Here is a 19,274-nt window from a genome sequence, read left to right as displayed (position 1 = left end):
CAATCACATGCTGGTGGGACAGGCCTTAGGATCATTTTCTTGTCTGCCACCTTACCAATCATCAGTGCCTGTTCTTCAGACGTGACGTTCAAAGTAGTCTCTGAGCATCCAAAAAGTGCCAGTTCTGGATCAGGGGGAATATCTTTTCCATAGGCCCCAGAGAACCACTTAAATATTTCAGACCAGTATCTTTGTATATGAGGCCAGAGCCAAAAATTGTGTGTTAAAGAACCATCTGCACCTTTGCATCTGTCACATAATGGAGAAATAGATGGGTAGATTCGGTGTAATTTGGTCTTTGATTAATGGAGTCTATGGATGAATCAGTTTATACCTGACATTGATCGAACAAGTTTGGATTCTCGTCAAACCTTCATTCCAAATGTCGTCGGACACCTCGAAATTCAGCCCAATCTTATTGAATAAAGAAACGATTCACTTGTCGAATGTTATTTTCCATCACGGTCATGGGGAGACCTTACAAAATCCCGTACAGACAGCACCCGCTGTCAGGATCACAGCGGGGTCTCTGGCGCTGCAAGGCAGCAACTCTACCGCTGCGCTACGTGCTGCTGATACCCGGGACCTCTCACACGAACGCAAAATGAATACAGTGCCCTCTGTGTGTGTGGTATTGGGCAGCTGGTCCGCATTCAGTGCCCACCGGTGTTCAGCGGCAAGGATTACATACATACAACCGCATGACGTGCCTCAATTTCAGCTCCTATACACGTGCAACAATAGAATAGGTAATGGGGAAAATATTTAATATGAATCTAAGGCGTAACATTTTTCAGGCAACGGGTAGTGGGTGTACGGAAACAGCTGACAGGGGAGGTAGTGGAGGCTGGGAATATCCCAATGTTTAAGAAACAGACAGCTGCATGGACTGTCTGAAGAAGGGTTTCGGCCCGAAACATCGCCTATTTCCTTCGCTCCATAGATGCTGCTGCACCCGCTGAGTTTCTCCAGCAATTTTGTGTACCTTCGATCTTCCAGCATCTGCAGTTCCTTCTTGAACACAGCTGCATGGATTGGACAGGTTTGGAGGGATATGGACCAAACGCGGGCAGATGGGACTAGCGTAGCTAAGTTGGGCGTTGTGGGCAAGTTGGGCAGGACGTACTGTTCCCATGCTATATCACTCTATGACTCTATAACATCGTTCATTCAACATCGTTTATTTATCCGATGAACAGACACTCGGACAACAGGTATTCGTATTGGTTTCCCATTGTCAAAGATTAGCGAGAGTCAATAAAATTATTTGCGTGCGAACCAGCGAAAGGATACGATACACGAGGACAATAAAGTCATACACTCGTACAAAAGGCAGTGAAAAGTCTCCCATAAAGTCTTGTGAAAGGCGTCACGGAGCCGATGGAGCCAATTTCAACCACACTACCCTCATCGTGTGGTTATGTTATCACACCTAGATCATGAAGACTGCGTGTTCTGAAAATAGGTTTTGCAGAGTGAGATGGCCGTCGCTACGCCAGCCGTGTTTTGGCGATTGATGTGGATTGAGAAGGTGGAAACGGAGGGGCAACTGCGCAGGAAACATGTTCCCAATGTTGGGCGAGTCCAAAACCTGGGGCAACAGTCTTTGAATGAAGGGGAGGCCATTTAAGATTGAGGAGGGGAACAAAATTCACCCAGAGAGTTGTGAATTTGTGGAATTCCCTGCCACACAGGGCAGTGGAGGCCAAATCACTGGATGGATTTAAGAGAGAGTTAGATGGAGCCCCAGGAGCTAGTGGAATCAAGGGATATGGGGAGAAGGCAGGCACGAGATTGATTGGGGCCGATCAGCCATGATCACAATGAATGGCGGTGCTTACTCGAAGGGCCGAATGGCCTCCTCCTGCACCTATTTTCTATGTTTCTATGTTAAAACAGGGTACTTAGCTCACCAACGCCAGATGTTGTAAACCGGACCATCAATAGTACACGGAAGATGAATTTCAAACACATTTATTTAAGCAGAGTTTAGTTAGACTATGCATCAAATCATAGGGTGATTTGATCAGAGTCAACATCTCAGCTCTGAACTTGGTCTGCGCCACCGCGTAAATCACCGTGTTGGTGCAGGAGCTCAAAGACTGCAGCATCAATCCGGTTATCCTAATAATGTTGAAGACGCTGGTGACATATTTCTGGAAGAACACAGCATCGGTGATAGTGATGCAGATTTTATGCACCACATTCACTGCCCACAACAGGATGAAGCTGCCCGAGATGGCGAGCAGTAAAATGATGGATTTCCTTCGGTTCTCTATCTCGGGGTCACTATGACTCTCGCCCTTCCCGCTGCCCCGGAGTTCCCTCCTGATTCTGCTGGCCCGGGTGATGTGTCTGATGGTCAGAGCGTTGAGCAGCGCGATCAGCACAAACGGAACCAACGGGGTCAATGCTACCCGCAGCCAGTAATAAGCCACCCAGAGAGGCGATGTGTAGAAGGTGGATTTTACAACACAGAACATTGGTATAGTGTCAATTACTTTTGCCGGTTCAAATATAAAGCAAAAACCAACGTTCAGTGCAAGGCTGATCACACACACTGACGTTATAATCACAGTCGCGGTTTTCTCGGTACAATATTTCACTTTAAATTTCTGGAAACAAATAGCGATAAACCTATCGAAGGTGAAGAGAACAGTAAACGAGACCGAACAGTCAATGGCCACCACACCCAGGTAGAAGATGATGCTGCAGACTGGAGTGATGTCCAGGAATGACCCTGGGAAGTACATGGGCTTAATGAATTCGAGAGTGACGTTAACGACCAGGACCATGAGGTCGGCCAGTGCCATGGACAACAGGTAGCGGCTGATGCATTTGGAGAGTCCGCACCTTCCCCGGATCACTATGGCGACCGTCAGTAAATTTGCTGCAAGGAAGAAATGGAAAAGTGGGAAACATGGTGATCAGAACAAGGGGCTGGGACAGGCGAGGAAGAACGTGTTTTGTAGTGTTGGTCTACAATTGGTGTAATATTCAGTAGAGTGAAGCGTTGGTCCTGATAGATGAGTTTAAATCCCATTAGGACAGAATGGGGAATTAAATGCACCAAAAAAGAAATAAAATAACAGATCTATATCGGTGAGACCAAGCGGAGGTTGGGCGATCGTTTCGCCGAACACCTCCGCTCGGTCCGCAATAACCAAGCTGACCTCCCGGTGGCTCAGCACTTCAACTCCCCCTCCCACTCCGCCTCCGACCTCTCTGTCCTGGGTCTCCTCCATGGCCACAGCGAGCAGCACCGGAAATTGGAGGAACAGCACCTCATATTCCGTTTGGGGAGTCTGCACCCCGGGGGCATGAACATCGAATTCTCCCAATTCTGTTAGTCCTTGCTGTCTCCTCCCCTTCCTCAGCTCCCCTGCTGTCTCCTCCCACCCTCCAGCCTTCTGGCTACTCCTCCTTTTCCCTTTCTTGTCCCCACCCACCCCCACCCCCGATCAGTCTGAAGAAGGGTTTCGGCCCGAAACGTTGCCTATTTCCTTCGCTCCATAGATGCTGCTGCACCCGCTGAGTTTCTCCAGCTTTTCTGTGTAACCTTCGATTCTCCAGCATCTGCAGTTCCCTCTTAAACAAGAAATAAAGACAGTCGGCCATAAGTGATGGGAGCAGAATTAGGCAGAATTAAAAACATACACCCGTTTGAATTGGACAATCAGTTTCCGGACTTGGATATCTGGATAAGAAAATCCAGCTCAATGTTCTCTATTTTGTTTACCATTGACTGTCAGGGAAAATGCGGGAGACCGGGAGTGGGCGGCACATTTCCCGCCGTAGACCATTCTCTTACTGGTTAGAAAGCAAGACCCAGTGATCGTTGGAGCAGCGGACGGCGGGGAGATCAGCTCGACAACCAGTTGGTTTCTAACCTCCCGTTCACGTTTTCATACTGACCAATGTCAGAAGATCCTTGGGGGGGGGGGGGGGGGGGGGGGGGGGGGAAGCGCCTGAACCTGATGGTATACCCGGTCGAGTTCTCAAGACTTGTGGAGACCAACTGACTGGAGGTTTTGCAGACATTTTCAACCACTCACTTCTGAGGTTCCCACCTGCTTTAACAGGGCATCAATAATACCGGTGCCCATGAAATGTAAGGTGACGTGCCTCAATGACTATCGACCAGTGGCACTGACGTCCGTGGTGATGAAGTGCTTTGAGAGGTTGGTCATGATGCATGTCAACTCCTACCTCGACCAACTACAGTTCACATACCGCCACAACAGATCAACGGAGGATGCAATTTCACTGGCTCTCCACTCCGCACTGGACCACTTGGACAATAAAAACACCTAGTCAGGCTGTTGTTTGTGGACTACAGCTCGGCGTTTAATACCATCATCCCTTCCAAGCTCACGGAACTGAGCCTATGGGCATCCCTCTGCAATTGGATCCTCGACTTCCTCATACACAAACCATTGGAGGAACCAATTCACTCTCAGTAACAATTAGTACGGGAGCATCTCAAGGCTGCGTGCTCAGCCCCCTGCTGAACTCACTCTATACTCATGACTGCGTAGCCGGTTATAGTGCGTACTCCATCATCATGTTCGCCGACGACACCACTGTGGTTGGACGAATCACAGATGGAGATGTCAGAGTATAGAAGCAAGATCGACCGGCTGGTCAAGTGGTGCCAGCACAACAACCTGTCTCTCAACATCAGTAAGATCAAGGAAATGACTGTGGACTTTGGTAGGGGAAGGATGAGGTCCCACAATCCTGTTTATAACAACGCGACGATGGTGGAGAGGGTCAATAACTTCAAATTCCTGGGCGTGAATATATCAGAAAATATTTCCTGGACCCAGCACACCGATGCAATTATAAAGAAGGCACATCAGCGACTCTACTTCCTGAGAAGATTACGGAGAGTCGGCATTTCGAAGAGGATTCTCCTAAAATTCTACAGGTGCACGGTAAAAGGCATTCTGACTGGTTGCATCGTGGCCTGCTTCTGCAACTTCAATGTCCAGGAGCGAAAAATACTACAAAAAGTTGTGACCACTGCCCAGTCCATCACCGGCTTTGACCTCCCCACCGTCGAAAGGATCTATCGTCATCGCTGCCTGAAAAATGCAGCCAAAATCATCAAGCCACACCATCCTGGCCACACACGCATCTCACCATTGCCACCGGGAAGAGGATGCATGAGCCTGAAGACTGTAACGTCCAGGTTGAGGAATAGCTGCTTCCCCGCAGCCATCAGGCTATTAAATACAACGAATAAGCTCTGAACTGCAAAAGACTATATTATTATTTGTTATTTGCACTATATTTGATATTTCTCCTTTTTCCCCGTTATGTACAATGTTTACATAATCACATATTCTGTTGTGCGGCAGCAAGTAAGAATTTCATTGTCCCATCCGGGACATATGAAAATAAAACACTCTTATAATAATAATAATAATAATAATAATAATAATAATTTTATTTATAGAGCACTTTAAAAACAAACATAGCTGCAACAAAGTGCTGTACATCACTAATCATTGACAACAAAGTTAATACACACCAAAAATAACAATCAAAATAAATAGTAGGAAAAGACATGTGAAATAAAGAAACATCAAAAACACCACAAACAGAAGCAAAGCCTCAGGCATGGTCAAAAGCCAGGGAGTACAAATGTGTTTTAACACTGGATTTGAAGATGGACAGTGAGGGGGCCTGTCTGATGTGCAACGGCAGGGTGTTCCAGAGTGCCTGAGCAGCAACAGAGAAGGCTCTATGCCCTCTGAGCCTCCGACTAGACCTCGGTCCCTCCAGGAGCAGCTGACCAGCTGACCTGAGGGACCGGGCAGGAGCGTATGGGTGGAGCAGCTCAGAGAGGTAAGGCGGGGCGAGCCCATTCAGAGACACGAGTCTCTTGGGTCTTGATTTGAACCCTCCCCTCAGCTCAGTAACTCATATTCACAGGGACAGTTAAAAAACCTTGTTAAAACAAACTGACCGCGAATGAACAAGAGGGTGAAATGTCAAAAGACGAAGTCACATTGGCAAGCGATAACAGAACTCACCTGGAACCCCGAACGCCACGAGAACAGGGTAGAAAACGGCCTTAATTTGTACAAGGATTGGTCTACTCATCTCTCTCTCCCAGAGACTCGATGCTGCTGGAGGCGGTGCTCAGATCCACAGTCAGATCAAGCAACGTGAACCCAATCCTATATTTGTACCCGAGGTAAATCTCCAGTGATTCAATTAGTTTGTCTAATGACTGACATTAGTCATGGAACTTTAAACAAGCAGATGAGACAATTGTTGTTAATGCAATTAAACTTTACATTAACCTATCAGACTCTCCACTAACTTTAAACTGTGAGTTCTCTCTTTTCACTCTTTTGTGTTGCTGAGTTGGCCGCACATGGAATCGAATGGGGATGTCAATATAACGCGTTGATTTCAGTAGCCATTCCCATTACATTCATCAGACATACAGGTTGTTGTTCTTGTCCATGTTTTTCAGGCTGAGGTTAATGTACTAGTGTTTTATGAGTCAAGCAATCGCACATGTTCCCGCTTCCACTTGTATATCCTCACCCCCTTCACAACGCCGTGTTCCTTGCTGAATACTGGCAACCCAGAGTTTGGTGTGTGGGATGCTGTGTTACCTTTTAGAGAGACTGAAAGTGCTGGAGTACTCAGCGAGTCAGGCAGCATCTCTGGAGAAAATAAATAGTTGACGTTTCGTGTTGAGACCTGGAGCAGTTGGATTCAAACTGTTAAAACATGAATCGTTGATGTGTTCTTATTTACTTTATTTATTATAATCCGAGAGTTTTTGGTGAAATGGGGGAAAGGAACACAGTATCAGGCAACGCACACAGAAGAAGTAGATGACTTAGGCCACCTCTTATGATAGTATTTTGCAATTCCTCGTCTGTCAAGGTTTTCCAAGCACCACGAAGAAATTCTTTACACCACAGATAAGATTATGTTGGGGTTTTTGTTTTTTGTATTACTGCATGGCAAGTCAAATTCCTCGAATGTTGCAAAACATACTTAGCTAATAAAGTATGATTATGATCAGTGCTGGAATATTCGCGACACTTTAGGGAGAGGTCGGGCAGGCTAGCCGATCAGTCATTGAGCAGGAGACTGGGTGAGATCCTGCAGAGTTGAATAGCACCATGAGATGCATAGGCAGGGTGAATATACATATTTTGCCATAGCAGGGGGATGAAGAAAATTACAGTTACAGTTGGTTCCTCGTGCGTTGGAGTCTGCCACTATCCAGAAACGTCTCCAAGAGAGGCAGAGCACCCAGAAACGATCATACGACAGTTCCAGCAGACCACTCAAGCCTCTACTGCCGGGCCAGGTCGTCCGTCTACAAATTTCGACTGGACATTCCCGTCTGGGCACTGTTGTCAGCCCGACTAACGAGCCACGATCCTACATGGTGGACTGTGAGGGAGCGGTTTACCGGAGAAGTCGACAACACCCGCTTGCTGTGAGGAAGCCCCGTCCACCGCCTGCTGGTCCCTATGCTCCGCCGCTCCAGTTCCAGATGCCTTCTGCGATGTCTCCCACCCGTCCCCGCATGCCTTCCACCCCTCCTCGTCCCTCGGTCTCCACTAACCACGGGGTCTCACCTACCGCATGTCTTCCTTTACGGTCCCCTGGATCTCCGTCCCATCTTTCGGGAGAGGGAGGGGAGGGTTGGGTCCGCACGCGCTCGGGCGCGTTAGCAGACCACCAGACAGATATGGCGAGTGTGTTTAACTCCATGGCATGGGTGCCCTTTCCACACTTAATGCCAGGGGGGAAGGATGTAGAATGAGTGCATGTGCATGAGAGGGGGGGGGGGGGGGGGGTGAACTGCGATGAACTGCAGGTAGGCACTGACCATTGTTTCCAGCGTAGCGGGCCCGTTAAAACCCGCCGAAATTGTCAATTTTTGCGCAGTAAATAATTATGTAAATCGGGATAAGCGTGAGAGACATTTAGCCTACTTCAGAATTCCAAAAGTGAGGAGAAATGACGGTAGATAGAAGCGAGAGCTGAAGAGACAACAACAGCCAGAGTGCTTGGCGAACATTGGCCGTTTGCTCACTGCATTTCATCAACCAAGGCATTATTTGTGTTTTTTCTTCATTCCAATGACATCTAAAAAGTTTCAGAAGTGATAAATCTGGCTGTAATATTTTAATATCGCCTATGGTTCTCAAGTGGGTTTTACATACAAAAAGAAAACGCCTCTGAAGCAAAATTTACAGCCAGATTTATCACTTCTGATACTTTTTAGATACCAAAGGAATCAAGAAAAAACACATATAATGCCTTACTGTTGATGAAATGCAGTGAGCAAACGCGATAATTGCCAATATTTTCAATTCTGATATCTGCACGGCCAATGTTCACCAAGCACTTTAGCTGTTGTTGTCCCTTCAGCTCTCGTTTCTCTTTACCTTCATTTCGCTTCACGTTTGGAATTCTGAAGTTGGGTACATGTCTCTCACACTTACCCCGACTCCACAATTTTTTACAGCGCAAAGATTCAACATTTTGGCGGGTTTTAACAGGTAGGAAAGTACGCGTTTCTTGCATTAATAACATATACCGGAAGTTACGGATGTCCTCCAGATGGATTGAGCGACTCCGTGCGTCAGGCCCTATGACCCAGTGTCCTTACGTGCAACCCCCCTATAACTAAACACTAAGTCGAACCTATACAGGTGCTTGTTTTTCTTATGGGAAACATAATTTAGGAGTTCACACGGGTAGTTCTGGTTTTGCAATCCTTGTTCCACAGAATTACTACCAGTCATTAGATCATTCAAGAAGAAACGTGTTCTTCGGCCCTTCGCGGTGCTTCTGCCAGCAAGCACCTGTCCACATTTCTCCCATTTTCCGACCTTCTGGCAAGTGCTTATACTTACAAAAAATCTAAAATATTTTGACTGCGACTAACAACCCTTCAGGACACGTAGTCCAGTGAATACGTAGCTACCTGAAATCCCATTTCATGCTGCAGATTGCTCTCCTGCGAGCAAAGCATTTCATTATCGGTCCTATATATAGCATTTATAATATTCTATATCACATTCCTAGTTCACTCAGCCTTCCCTGCTGCAATGTAAACAACCCAAACACATCCATTCACCCCTTTTACCTGACAAGCTCCATTTCAGGCAAGGTCTGGTAAATCTCATTGCAGCCCCCGAATGAAATCACGCCCTTTCTTTGGGTGGCGACGTGAATTACACATAGAACCCCAGTTGCTGACATTTTACTTATTTTTTTACATCACGATCCATTTCTAAAATTCTAATCTCAGATGAATAAAGGAACATTCCTACACTCCGTCTATCAAAAAGTTCCCTCGCCTGTGCCCACCTATTACCGGCCACGCCGGGTCCTGTCTCTCCTCTCTTACAGTTAACCCTTATGCCCCCGTCCCACTTAGGAAACCTGAACTGAAACCTCTGGAGACTTTGTGCCCCACCCAAGGTTTCCGTGCGGTTCCCGGAGGTTTTTGTTAGTCTCCCTACCTGCTTCCACTACCTGCAACTTCGCGGAGAGGATGTTTTCACTTGTTGCAGAGTCTTGGACGAGAAAGCAAAGCCTCAGAATTAAAGGTCGTTCCGTTAGGAAAATGAGAAGGATTTTATTTCGTCTGAGGGAGGTGAATCTGTGGAATTATTTTGCCCCAGAAGACTGTGGAGGACGTCACTTTATATATTTAAGGCAGAGATAGATAGATGCATGAATAGTACGATCGTCAAGGGCTATGGGGAGAAGGCAAGAGAATGCGGTTACGAGAGGGAGAACGATCAGCCATGATTGAATGGCGTAGTAGACTTGATATTCCTATCACTTGTGATCTAATGATCTTTTGTACATACATGTTGGACCAGTGCTCCAACTGGACACTCACACATTTCTCCCACAATGAATGGCGGCTCGAAGGGCCGAATGGCCTCCTCCTGCACCTATTTTCTATGTTTCTATGTTTCGAAGTCTGCAAATTAAACCCCGACGCCTGTATCCACCTATCACTTGCCAGCCTTCATCCCGCCCCATATCATTTTCTCCCAATCCCCGACTACATCCAGTTTGTAGAAGGGTCCCGGCCGGAATTGTCGTCTATTAGTGTTGTCCAGCGACGCTGCCAGTTACTCCAGCTTTGTGTGTGTTTTTGTAAACCGGCATCTGCCGTCATTCGTGTCAACACCGTTCGTTCGTGTGGCAGACGATGTTGCTCGCTGTTGGCTTCTGTCGGGGTCCCACATGTTGACACAACTGTTACCCCGGACGCGTCACAGAGCGCATCGCGTCGTCGCTTCCAGGGATCGCCACGAGGGGGCTCCTATCATGATCCCCGTGTCAACTTGTCGCGTCTAAATCAGGGTGATTGGGCTCAGAGCTGTAGACTGAACGGGAATATAGTTCTACATTGGTACCCGGGCTACGAATTGTTTCCTCGCTGTCGAGGAGAAATAATATTTCTTTAAAAACAGGCAAGGCGGGCACTGTATCGGTGGAAGGTGGTTTGGGGAATCTGGGAGGCACGAGAGGTGATTAACCATATAACCATATAACAATTACAGCACGGAAACAGGCCATCTCGACCCTTCTAGTCCGTGCCGAACACATAATCTCCCCTAGTCCCATATACCTGCGCTCAGACCATAACCCTCCATTCCCTTCCCATCCATATAACTATCCAATTTATTTTTAAATGGTAAAAAACGAACCTGCCTCCACCACCTTCACTGGAAGCTCATTCCACACAGCTACCACTCTCTGAGTAAAGAAGTTCCCCCTCATGTTACCCCTAAACTTCAGTCCCTTAATTCTCATGTCATGTCCCCTTGTTTGAATCTTCCCTACTCTCAGTGGGAAAAGCTTTTCCACGTCAACTCTGTCTATCCCTCTCATCATTTTAAAAACCTCTATCAAGTCCCCCCTTAACCTTCTGCGCTCCAAAGAATAAAGCCCTAACTTGTTCAACCTTTTTCTGTAACTCTGTAATTAAAGGCCGCAAGGCGTCGGGGAATGTGTGAGTGCTCGGGGTGATCAAGGGAAAATGAACCGGGGAGTTCAGATGTGGACGGTGGAGAATGTGGGTCCCCCACCTGGTGAGGTTGGAGAGCGATGTGGTCACTGTGCGAGATTGAGGAACCCACTGCTCCAGAAACGGAGCAACGGGGACTCGCCAGCGCATCCAACCTCTTCATTCCCCGAGGCGAGAAGCAGCTCTGAGCGATTTTTCCCGTTAAGGAGTTACATTTCAGATTTATTTCTTCACACAGAGTTTAATTAGAGTATGCATCAGATCAAAGGGAAATTGAATCAGGTTCACCATCTCAGCTCTGAACTTGGTCTGCGCCACCGCGTAAATCACCGTGTTGGTGCAGGAGCTCAAAGACTGCAGCATGACCCCGGTCATGCGAATGATTGTGAGGGTGTCGGTGATGTGTCTCAGGTAGGAAGTAGTAGCGGCGATACTGATGCAGGTTTTATGCACCACATTCACGGCCCACAGCAGGATGAAGCTGCCCGAGATAGCGAGCAGTAAAACGATGGATTTCCTTCGGTTCTCTATCTCGAGGTCACTGTGACTCTCGCCCTTCCCGCTGCCCCGGAGTTCCCTCCTGACTCTGCTGGCCCGGGTGATGTGTCTGATGGTCAGAGCGTTGAGGAGCGCGATCAGCACAAACGGAACCAACGGGGTCAATGCTACCCGCAGCCAGTAATAAGCCGCCCAGAGAGGCGATGTGTAGAAGGTAGATTTTACAACACAGAACATTGGTATATTGTCAATTACTTTTGCCGGTTCAAATATAAAGCAAAAACCAACGTTCAGTGCAAGGCTGATCACACACACTGATGTTATAATCACAGTCGCGGTTTTCTCCGTACAATATTTCACTTTAAATGTCTGGAAACAAATAGCGATAAACCTATCGAAGGTGAAGAGAACAGTAAACCAGACGGAACAGTCAATGGCCACCACACCCAGGTAGAAGATGATGCTGCAGACGGGAGTAATGTCCAGGAGTGACCCTGGGAAGTACACGGGCGCAATGAGTTCGAGAGTGACGTTAACGATCAGGACCATGAGGTCGGCGAGTGCCATGGACAACAGGTAGCGGCTGATGCATTTGGAGAGTCCGCACCTTCCCCGGATCACGATAGCGACCGTCAGTAAATTTGCTGCAAGGAAGAAATGGGAAAGTGGGAAACATGGTGATCAGAACAAGGGGCTGGGACAGGCGAGGAAGAAAGTGTTTTGTAGTGTTGGTCTACAATTGGTGTAATATTCAGTAGAGTGAAGTGTTGGTCCTGATAGATGAGTGTAAATCCCACCGGGTCAGAGTGGGGAATTAAATGCAACAAATAATAAATAACGTCAGACAGTCATAAGTTATTGGAACTGAAGTAGGCCATTCGGCTACGTCAATCAGTGATGGCTGATCTATCTCTCTCTCCTAACCCCATTCTCCTGCTTTCTCCTCGTCACCCTGAAACCCGTACTAATCTAGAATTTATCTAACTCTGCCTTAAATATAACTATTGACTTTGCTTCTGCAGCCTTCTGTGGCAAACCTCCTCACTCACTGACTTCCCCCAGAGAACGAGGTGAATCAGTCTCACCTTGATCCGACTGCAATTGACGACATCATCTGTTCAGTCTGTTGTTAACTTTCTTTTCTCGTCTCCCGGTTCGGCTGGTTTCGTTTTTCTCTGAAGGTATTTGGTGCCTGGTTCACCACGGTGGTTGCGAACTGTTTCATCAAAGACCCACACCATCCTGGCCACACATTCATCTCCCCGCTACCTTCAGGTAGAAGGTACAGGAGCCAGAAGACAGTAACAACCAGGTTCAGGAATAGCTACTTCCCCCACAGCCATCAGGCTATTAAACCTGGCTCGGAGAAAACTCTGATTATTAATAACCCATTATCTGTTATTTGCACTTCATCGGTTTATTTATTCATGTGTGTATATATTTATATTATGGGTTATTAACACATTTATCTGTTTTGTAGTAAATGCCTACTATGTTCTGTGTGCTGAAGCAAAGCAAGAATTCCATTGTCCTATACAGGGACACATGACAATAAACTCACTTGAACTTGAACTTGAACTTTGGAGAAAGGATAAAAGGAGCCGGAGGGGATGTCGTTGGAGTAATCATGAGAGAAGGTAACTGATTGGAAACTCAAAATTAATCTCGGTTAAAGCCGCCGTTTACATGTTGTGTGGACACTTTCTCGAATTTAGAATGCATCTGCTATCCGCTGTTAGCCAAATACACAAGAACGGCTGACGGAGTCTCTTCAGAGGACGGCGACAAGTATTCGAGTCGTACAGCACTGAAACAGACCCTTCGGCCCTACTTGCCCATCTACACAAATTCCACCTGTCTGCCTTTGGCCCATATTCGTCCAAACATTTCCTATTCACCTACCTGGCCGAATGCCTTTTAAATGTTGTGGTAACTCTCCAGTTACAACCTTAATCCAGTTGCAACCTTAATCCAGTTGGTAAATAAAATCTCTCTCGACTGTCCCCGCACGGCAGCTGCTGGAAGCCTCCCGCCACGAACACCCGAGCACAAAATGTTGCTTCCATCAGAATGCGGGGGATGTTAATAGCAGGGAATCTCAGGTCACGAAGTGGTGAGAACTAAACACGTATTTTGCCGTGGAAGAACGTAGACACAAGGAACTGATGTGATGTGTTGGGATGTAATGTTAAAATTGTACAATGCATTGGTGAGGCCAAATCTGGAGTATGGAGTACAATTTTGGACGCACAATTATAGGAAGGATGTCAACAAAATAGAGAGAGTACAGAGGAGATTTACTAGAATGCTGCCTGGGTTTCAGCAACTAAGTTACAGAGAAAGGTTGAACAAGTTAGGGCTTTATTCTTTGGAGCGCAGAAGGTTAAGGGGGGACTTGATAGAGGTCTTTAAAATGATGAGAGGGATAGACAGAGTTGATGTGGACAAGCTTTTCCCTTTGAGAATAGGGAGGATTCAAACAAGAGGAAATGACTTCAGAATTAGGGGACAGAAGTTTAGGGGTAATATGAGGGGGAACTTCTTTACTCAGAGAGTGGTAGCGGTGTGGAATGAGCTTCCAGTGGAAGTGGTGGAGGCAGGTTCATTGGTATCACTTAAAAATAAATTGGATAGGCATATGGATGAGAAGGGAATGGAGGGTTATGGTATGAGTGCAGGCAGGTGGGACTAAGGGGAAAAAAATTTGTTCGGCACGGACTTACTTGTAGGGCCGAGATGGCCTGTTTCCGTGCTGTAATTGTCATATGGTTATATGGTTACCTGTCCGAATGCCTTTTAAATGTTGTGGTAACTCTCCAGTTAATTGCAACCTTAATCCAGTTGGTAAATAAAATCTCTCTCAACTGTCCCCGCACGGCAGCTGCTGGAAGCCTCCCGCCACGAACACCCGAGCACAAAATGTTGCTTCCATCAGAATGCGGGGGATGTTAATAGCAGGGAATCTCAGGTCATGAAGTGGTGAGAACTAAACACGTATTTTGCCGTGGAAGAACGTAGACACAAGGAACTGATGTGACTCTGACTCTCAGAGACTGAAGAAAGGTCCCGACCTTAAACGCCACTTATCCATGCTCTCCTGCGATGCTGCCTAACCCTCTGTTACTCCCGCTCTTTGTATCTCTTTAAAGTATTTTCTTGTGTTGTGAACGTTGTATAGAGGTAAATATACACCCGTTGTGGTTGGGTAGTCAGTCTACGGACTTGGATATCTCGATAAGAAAATCCAGCTCACTGTTCTCTATTTTGTTTACCATTGACTGTCAGGGGAAATACGGGAGACTGGGAGTGGGCGGCGCATTTCCCGCTGTAGCCCATTCCCTTACTGGTCAGAAAGCAAGAACCAGTGAGCGTGGGATCAGCGGACAGCGGACGGCGGGGGGAGATCTGCTCGACAACCAGTTAATCACAGTTGGTCTCTAACCTCACGTTCTCGTTTTCTTACTCTGACCCATGATGGGGAACCCTCCCCTCAGCTCAGCTACTCATAGTCACTGAGACAGTTAAAAAACCTTGTTGAAAACAAACAGGCCGCGAATCAACAAGAGGGTGAAATCTCAAAAGACGAAGTCACATTGACAAGCGATAACAGAACTCACCTGGAACCCCGAACGCCACGAGAACAGGGTAGAAAACGGCCTTAATTTGTACAAGGATTGGTCTACTCATCTCTCTCTCCCAGAGAGTCGATGCTGCTGGAGGCGGTGCTCAGATCCACAGTCAGATCAAGCAACGTGAATCCAATCCTATATATTTGTACCAGACATAAATCTCCAATGATTCAATTAGTTTGTCCAATGACTAACATTAGTCATGGAACTTTAAACAAGCAGATGATGCAATTGTTGTTAATGTAATGAAACGTTACATTCATCTCTCAGACTCTCCACTAACTTTAAACTGTGAGTTCTCTTTTTCCATCTCTTTTGTGTTGCTGAGTTGGCCGCACATGGAATCGAATGGGGATTTCAGTAACCATTCCCATTACATTCATCAGCCACACAGCGGTTCGTACAGGTTGTTGTTCTTGTCCATGTTTTTCAGGCTGGGTTTAATTACCAGTGTTTTATGGGTCAGACAATCTCACACGTTCCCTCTTCCACTTGTATACCTTCACCCACTTCACAACGCCGTGTTCCTTGCTGAATACTTGCAAACCATAGTTCGATTCTGGTGTGTGGGAAGGCACTGTAGATGCCGGGTTAAATCGAAGATAGACAGAAAGTGCTGGAGTAACTCACCGGGTCGGGCAGCATCTCTGGAGAAAAGGAATAGGTGATGTTTCTTGTTAGGACCTGAAGAAGTTGGATTCTGATCTGGTGCTCGAGATTAGCTCGGAATCAAATGTTAAAACAAGAATCTTTGATGTTTTCTCATTTACTTTATTTATTTTTATCCTGGGATCTTGAGGAACTGGAACTGATCAGTGCAGGAATATTTGCGACATTTTAGGGGGAGATCGAGCAGGATGTGCGATCATTCCTTGAACCGTAGAGGACCGGGGCTAATCCTAGGAAGTTGAATAAAATCTTGAGAGGTATAGACAGGGTGAATGTACATAATCTTTCCCATAGCAGAGGTGTGAAGAATATTACAGTTACAGTTTAGTTTATTGTCACGTCTACCGAGGTACAGTGAAAAACTTGTGCTGTGTGCTACCCGGGCAGCGGAAAGACTAAACATGATTGCAATCGAGCCATGTGTAGTGTACCGATATATGATGAGAAAATGGTAAATGGGAAATGTTAAAACAAGAATCTTTGATGTTTTCTCATTTACTTTGTTTGTTTTTATCCTGGGATCTTGAGGAACTGGAACTGATCAGTGCAGAAATATTCGGAGGTTGGGCGATCGTTTCGCCGAACACCTCCGCTCGGTCCGCAATAACCAAGCTGACCTCCCGGTGGCTCAGCACTTCAACTCCCCCTCCCACTCCGCCTCCGACCTCTCTGTCCTGGGTCTCCTCCATGGCCACAGCGAGCAGCACCGGAAATTGGAGGAACAGCACCTCATATTCCGTTTGGGGAGTCTGCACCCCGGGGGCATGAACATCGAATTCTCCCAATTTTGTTAGTCCTTGCTGTCTCCTCCCCTTCCTCAGCCCCCCTGCTGTCTCCTCCCATCCCCCAGCCTTCTGGCTACTCCTCCTTTTCCCTTTCTTGTCCCCACCCACCCCCGCCCCCGATCAGTCTGAAGAAGGGTTTCGGCCCGAAACGTTGCCTATTTCCTTCGCTCCATAGATGCTGCTGCACCCGCTGAGTTTCTCCAGCTTTTTTGTGTAACCTATGATGAGGAAATAACGTCCAGTGCAAAGTAAAGCCAGCAAAGTCCGTTCAAGGATAATCCGAGGGTCACCACTGAGGTAGATAGTTCAGGACTGCACTCTGGTTGTGGAAGCACGATTCAGATGTCTGATAACAGCTGGAAAAAACGGACCCTGAATCTAGAGGTGTGCGTTTTCACACATTTTTACTCATCTCCGTCCAAAATGGCCTACCCCTTTGTTCCTAAACAGTAACCCCTGGTTTTGGACTCTCCCAACACCGCGAACATTTTTCCTGCATCTGTTACCCTATCATTTCCAGGATCCCAAGAAATGTTGCAAGCATTGGAAACGTTCCTGGCGGCACCGTGGTGCTGCGGTAGTTGCTGCCTCACAGCGCCAGAGACCAGGGTTCGATCCTGATTACGGGTGCTATCTGACCGGAATTTGTACGTTTTCCCAGTGATCGCGTAGGATTTTCCGGGATCTCCGGTTTCCTCCCACATCCCAAAGACAAATATCATAAGTGGTAGGAGTAAAATTAGGCCATTCGGCCTATCAAGTCTACCCCGCTATTTAATCATGGCTGATCTATCTCTCCCTCATAACACTATTTTCACTTGTCTTCTCCACATAACTTCCCAATATATTACTCGATATGACTCGATGTGACCAGATATGACTCGATACGACTCGATATTACTCGATATGACTCGATAATGATACTTACTTTGCAGGGCAGGTTAATTTTAATCTTCAGCAGCTTCTCACTTTCATTCAGTGTTGTTTCTGTATCAGGAGCCTCGTTCACTGTGACTCAACCTTGCAGGAGGGAACGCCCCGGGCCGTCGCTGCCCCGCTCCCAGGGCAGGGCTTGGCAGAGGCGACGGTAATGATATTATCAATTGTAAATTGTTAATTATCAAATGTCCCTAGTGTGTGTTGGATAGTGTTAGTGTACGGGTTATCGCTAGTCGGTGCGAACTCAGTGGGCCGAAGTGTCTCTTTCCGCGGTGTATCTCTAAACTAAACTAAACTAAATATTGGGCCTTTCAAGTATGTAATCAATGGATTTGTGTTGGGTGGGGTCACAGGGAGAAGGTACACACATTACAAGGATGGACCAAACCTTGATATCATTGAAGGACATCCATGCACAGCTGCTTGAAAAGCCTCTCTGTATTCCGTGAACTCTGAATCACCCTTAGCCCACAAGATATAGAAAAACTAAAATACACATGCGACCCAAGACCCTACATCCCTGCATTCCAGATGCCCCACAACGACCGTGCCGGATCTATTGATCCGCTGCTCTAGATGCCAGCAAAAACGGTAAACCAGGTTGGGCGATCGTTTCGCCGAACACCTCCGCTCGGTCCGCAATAACCAAGCTGACCTCCCGGTGGCTCAGCACTTCAAGACTCCGCCTCCGACCTCCTGTCTGGGTCTCCTCCATCAGCGAGCATGCCGGAAATTGGAGGAACAGCACCTCAATTCCGTTTGGGGACTCTACACCCCCGGGGGCATGAACATCGAATTCTCATTTGTTAGTCCTTGCTGTCTCCTCCCCACCTCAGCCCCCTGCTGTCCTCCTCACCATGGGCGCAGCGGCTACTCCTCCTTTTCCCTTTCTTGTCCCCACCCACCCCCACCCCGATCAGTCTGAAGAAGGGTCGGCCCGAAACGTTGCCGATTTCCTTCGCTCCATAGATGGGCTGCACCCGCGAGTTCTCCCTTTTCTGTGTAACCGTCTCTTAATGTAATGGGTTTCTCCACCACCACCCACGAGATATGGCGCGGTAGAGTGGCTGCCTCCTCGCCAGAGTCGAGTTTTTTGTTTTCTCCGACTACGGGTGCTGATCGAACATTACAGTTTGTCGGATATTCTTAGTGTAATGTGGGTTTTTGTCCTTAATGGGATCGTCCTGGGTCGGTGCGGACATAAGGCTGTGGAGCCCAAATCAATCGATATGTTTAAGGAAGAGAAAGATAGATGTTTTGATTAGTACGGTTGTCAGAGGTTATGAGGAGAAGGTAGGAGAATGGGGTTAGGATGTAGAGGTAGATCAGCCATGATTGAATGGCGGAGTAGACTTGATGGGCTGAATGGCCTAATTCTACTCATATCACTTTTGACGTTACGACCTTATGACTCGGTGGGTCGATTGGCCTGTTTTCGCACAGTATCTCTAAACTAAACTAAACCAGCCCCAAGAGTGATCCAGTGATCCACCCTGTGTGCAATGCAATTTGCCCCTTAAATCTGTGCCCTCCAGTGTCTTTCATTTCCATCCTGGGAAAGCTGTTCCGATGGTCTATCCTATCTACTATGCCTCCCATCTCATGTCTCCCCTCAGCCTTTCCGATGTTCCAGAAATCCAAACAGTCCAAGTATATTCAACCTCCCCTTGTAACCAATATGCTATCATGCAGAGTCAGCCTCCTAGTAAA

The 19,274-nt window shown here is 47.1% G+C and overlaps 1 protein-coding gene across 1 annotated transcript; it reads right to left on the bottom strand.

Moving 5' to 3' along the window:
* Positions 1-1,964: 1,964 nt before the first annotated feature.
* On the bottom strand, positions 1,965-3,803 carry LOC129715766 (probable G-protein coupled receptor 139). Its single transcript, XM_055665620.1, has 2 exons — positions 3,740-3,803; positions 1,965-2,890 (listed from the first exon to the last, which is right to left on the bottom strand). Exons 1-2 carry the CDS (start codon positions 3,801-3,803, stop codon positions 1,965-1,967), a joined length of 990 nt encoding a protein of 329 aa, XP_055521595.1.
* Between the last annotated feature and the right edge of the window lie 15,471 nt (positions 3,804-19,274).

The sequence above is a fragment of the Leucoraja erinacea genome, unplaced genomic scaffold (genome assembly GCF_028641065.1).
Source record: "Leucoraja erinacea ecotype New England unplaced genomic scaffold, Leri_hhj_1 Leri_1385S, whole genome shotgun sequence".
Taxonomy (NCBI): Eukaryota; Metazoa; Chordata; class Chondrichthyes; order Rajiformes; family Rajidae; genus Leucoraja; species Leucoraja erinaceus.
The sequence above is the reverse complement of the archived record's forward strand: the minus strand, read 5'-3'. Positions and strand labels throughout refer to the sequence as shown.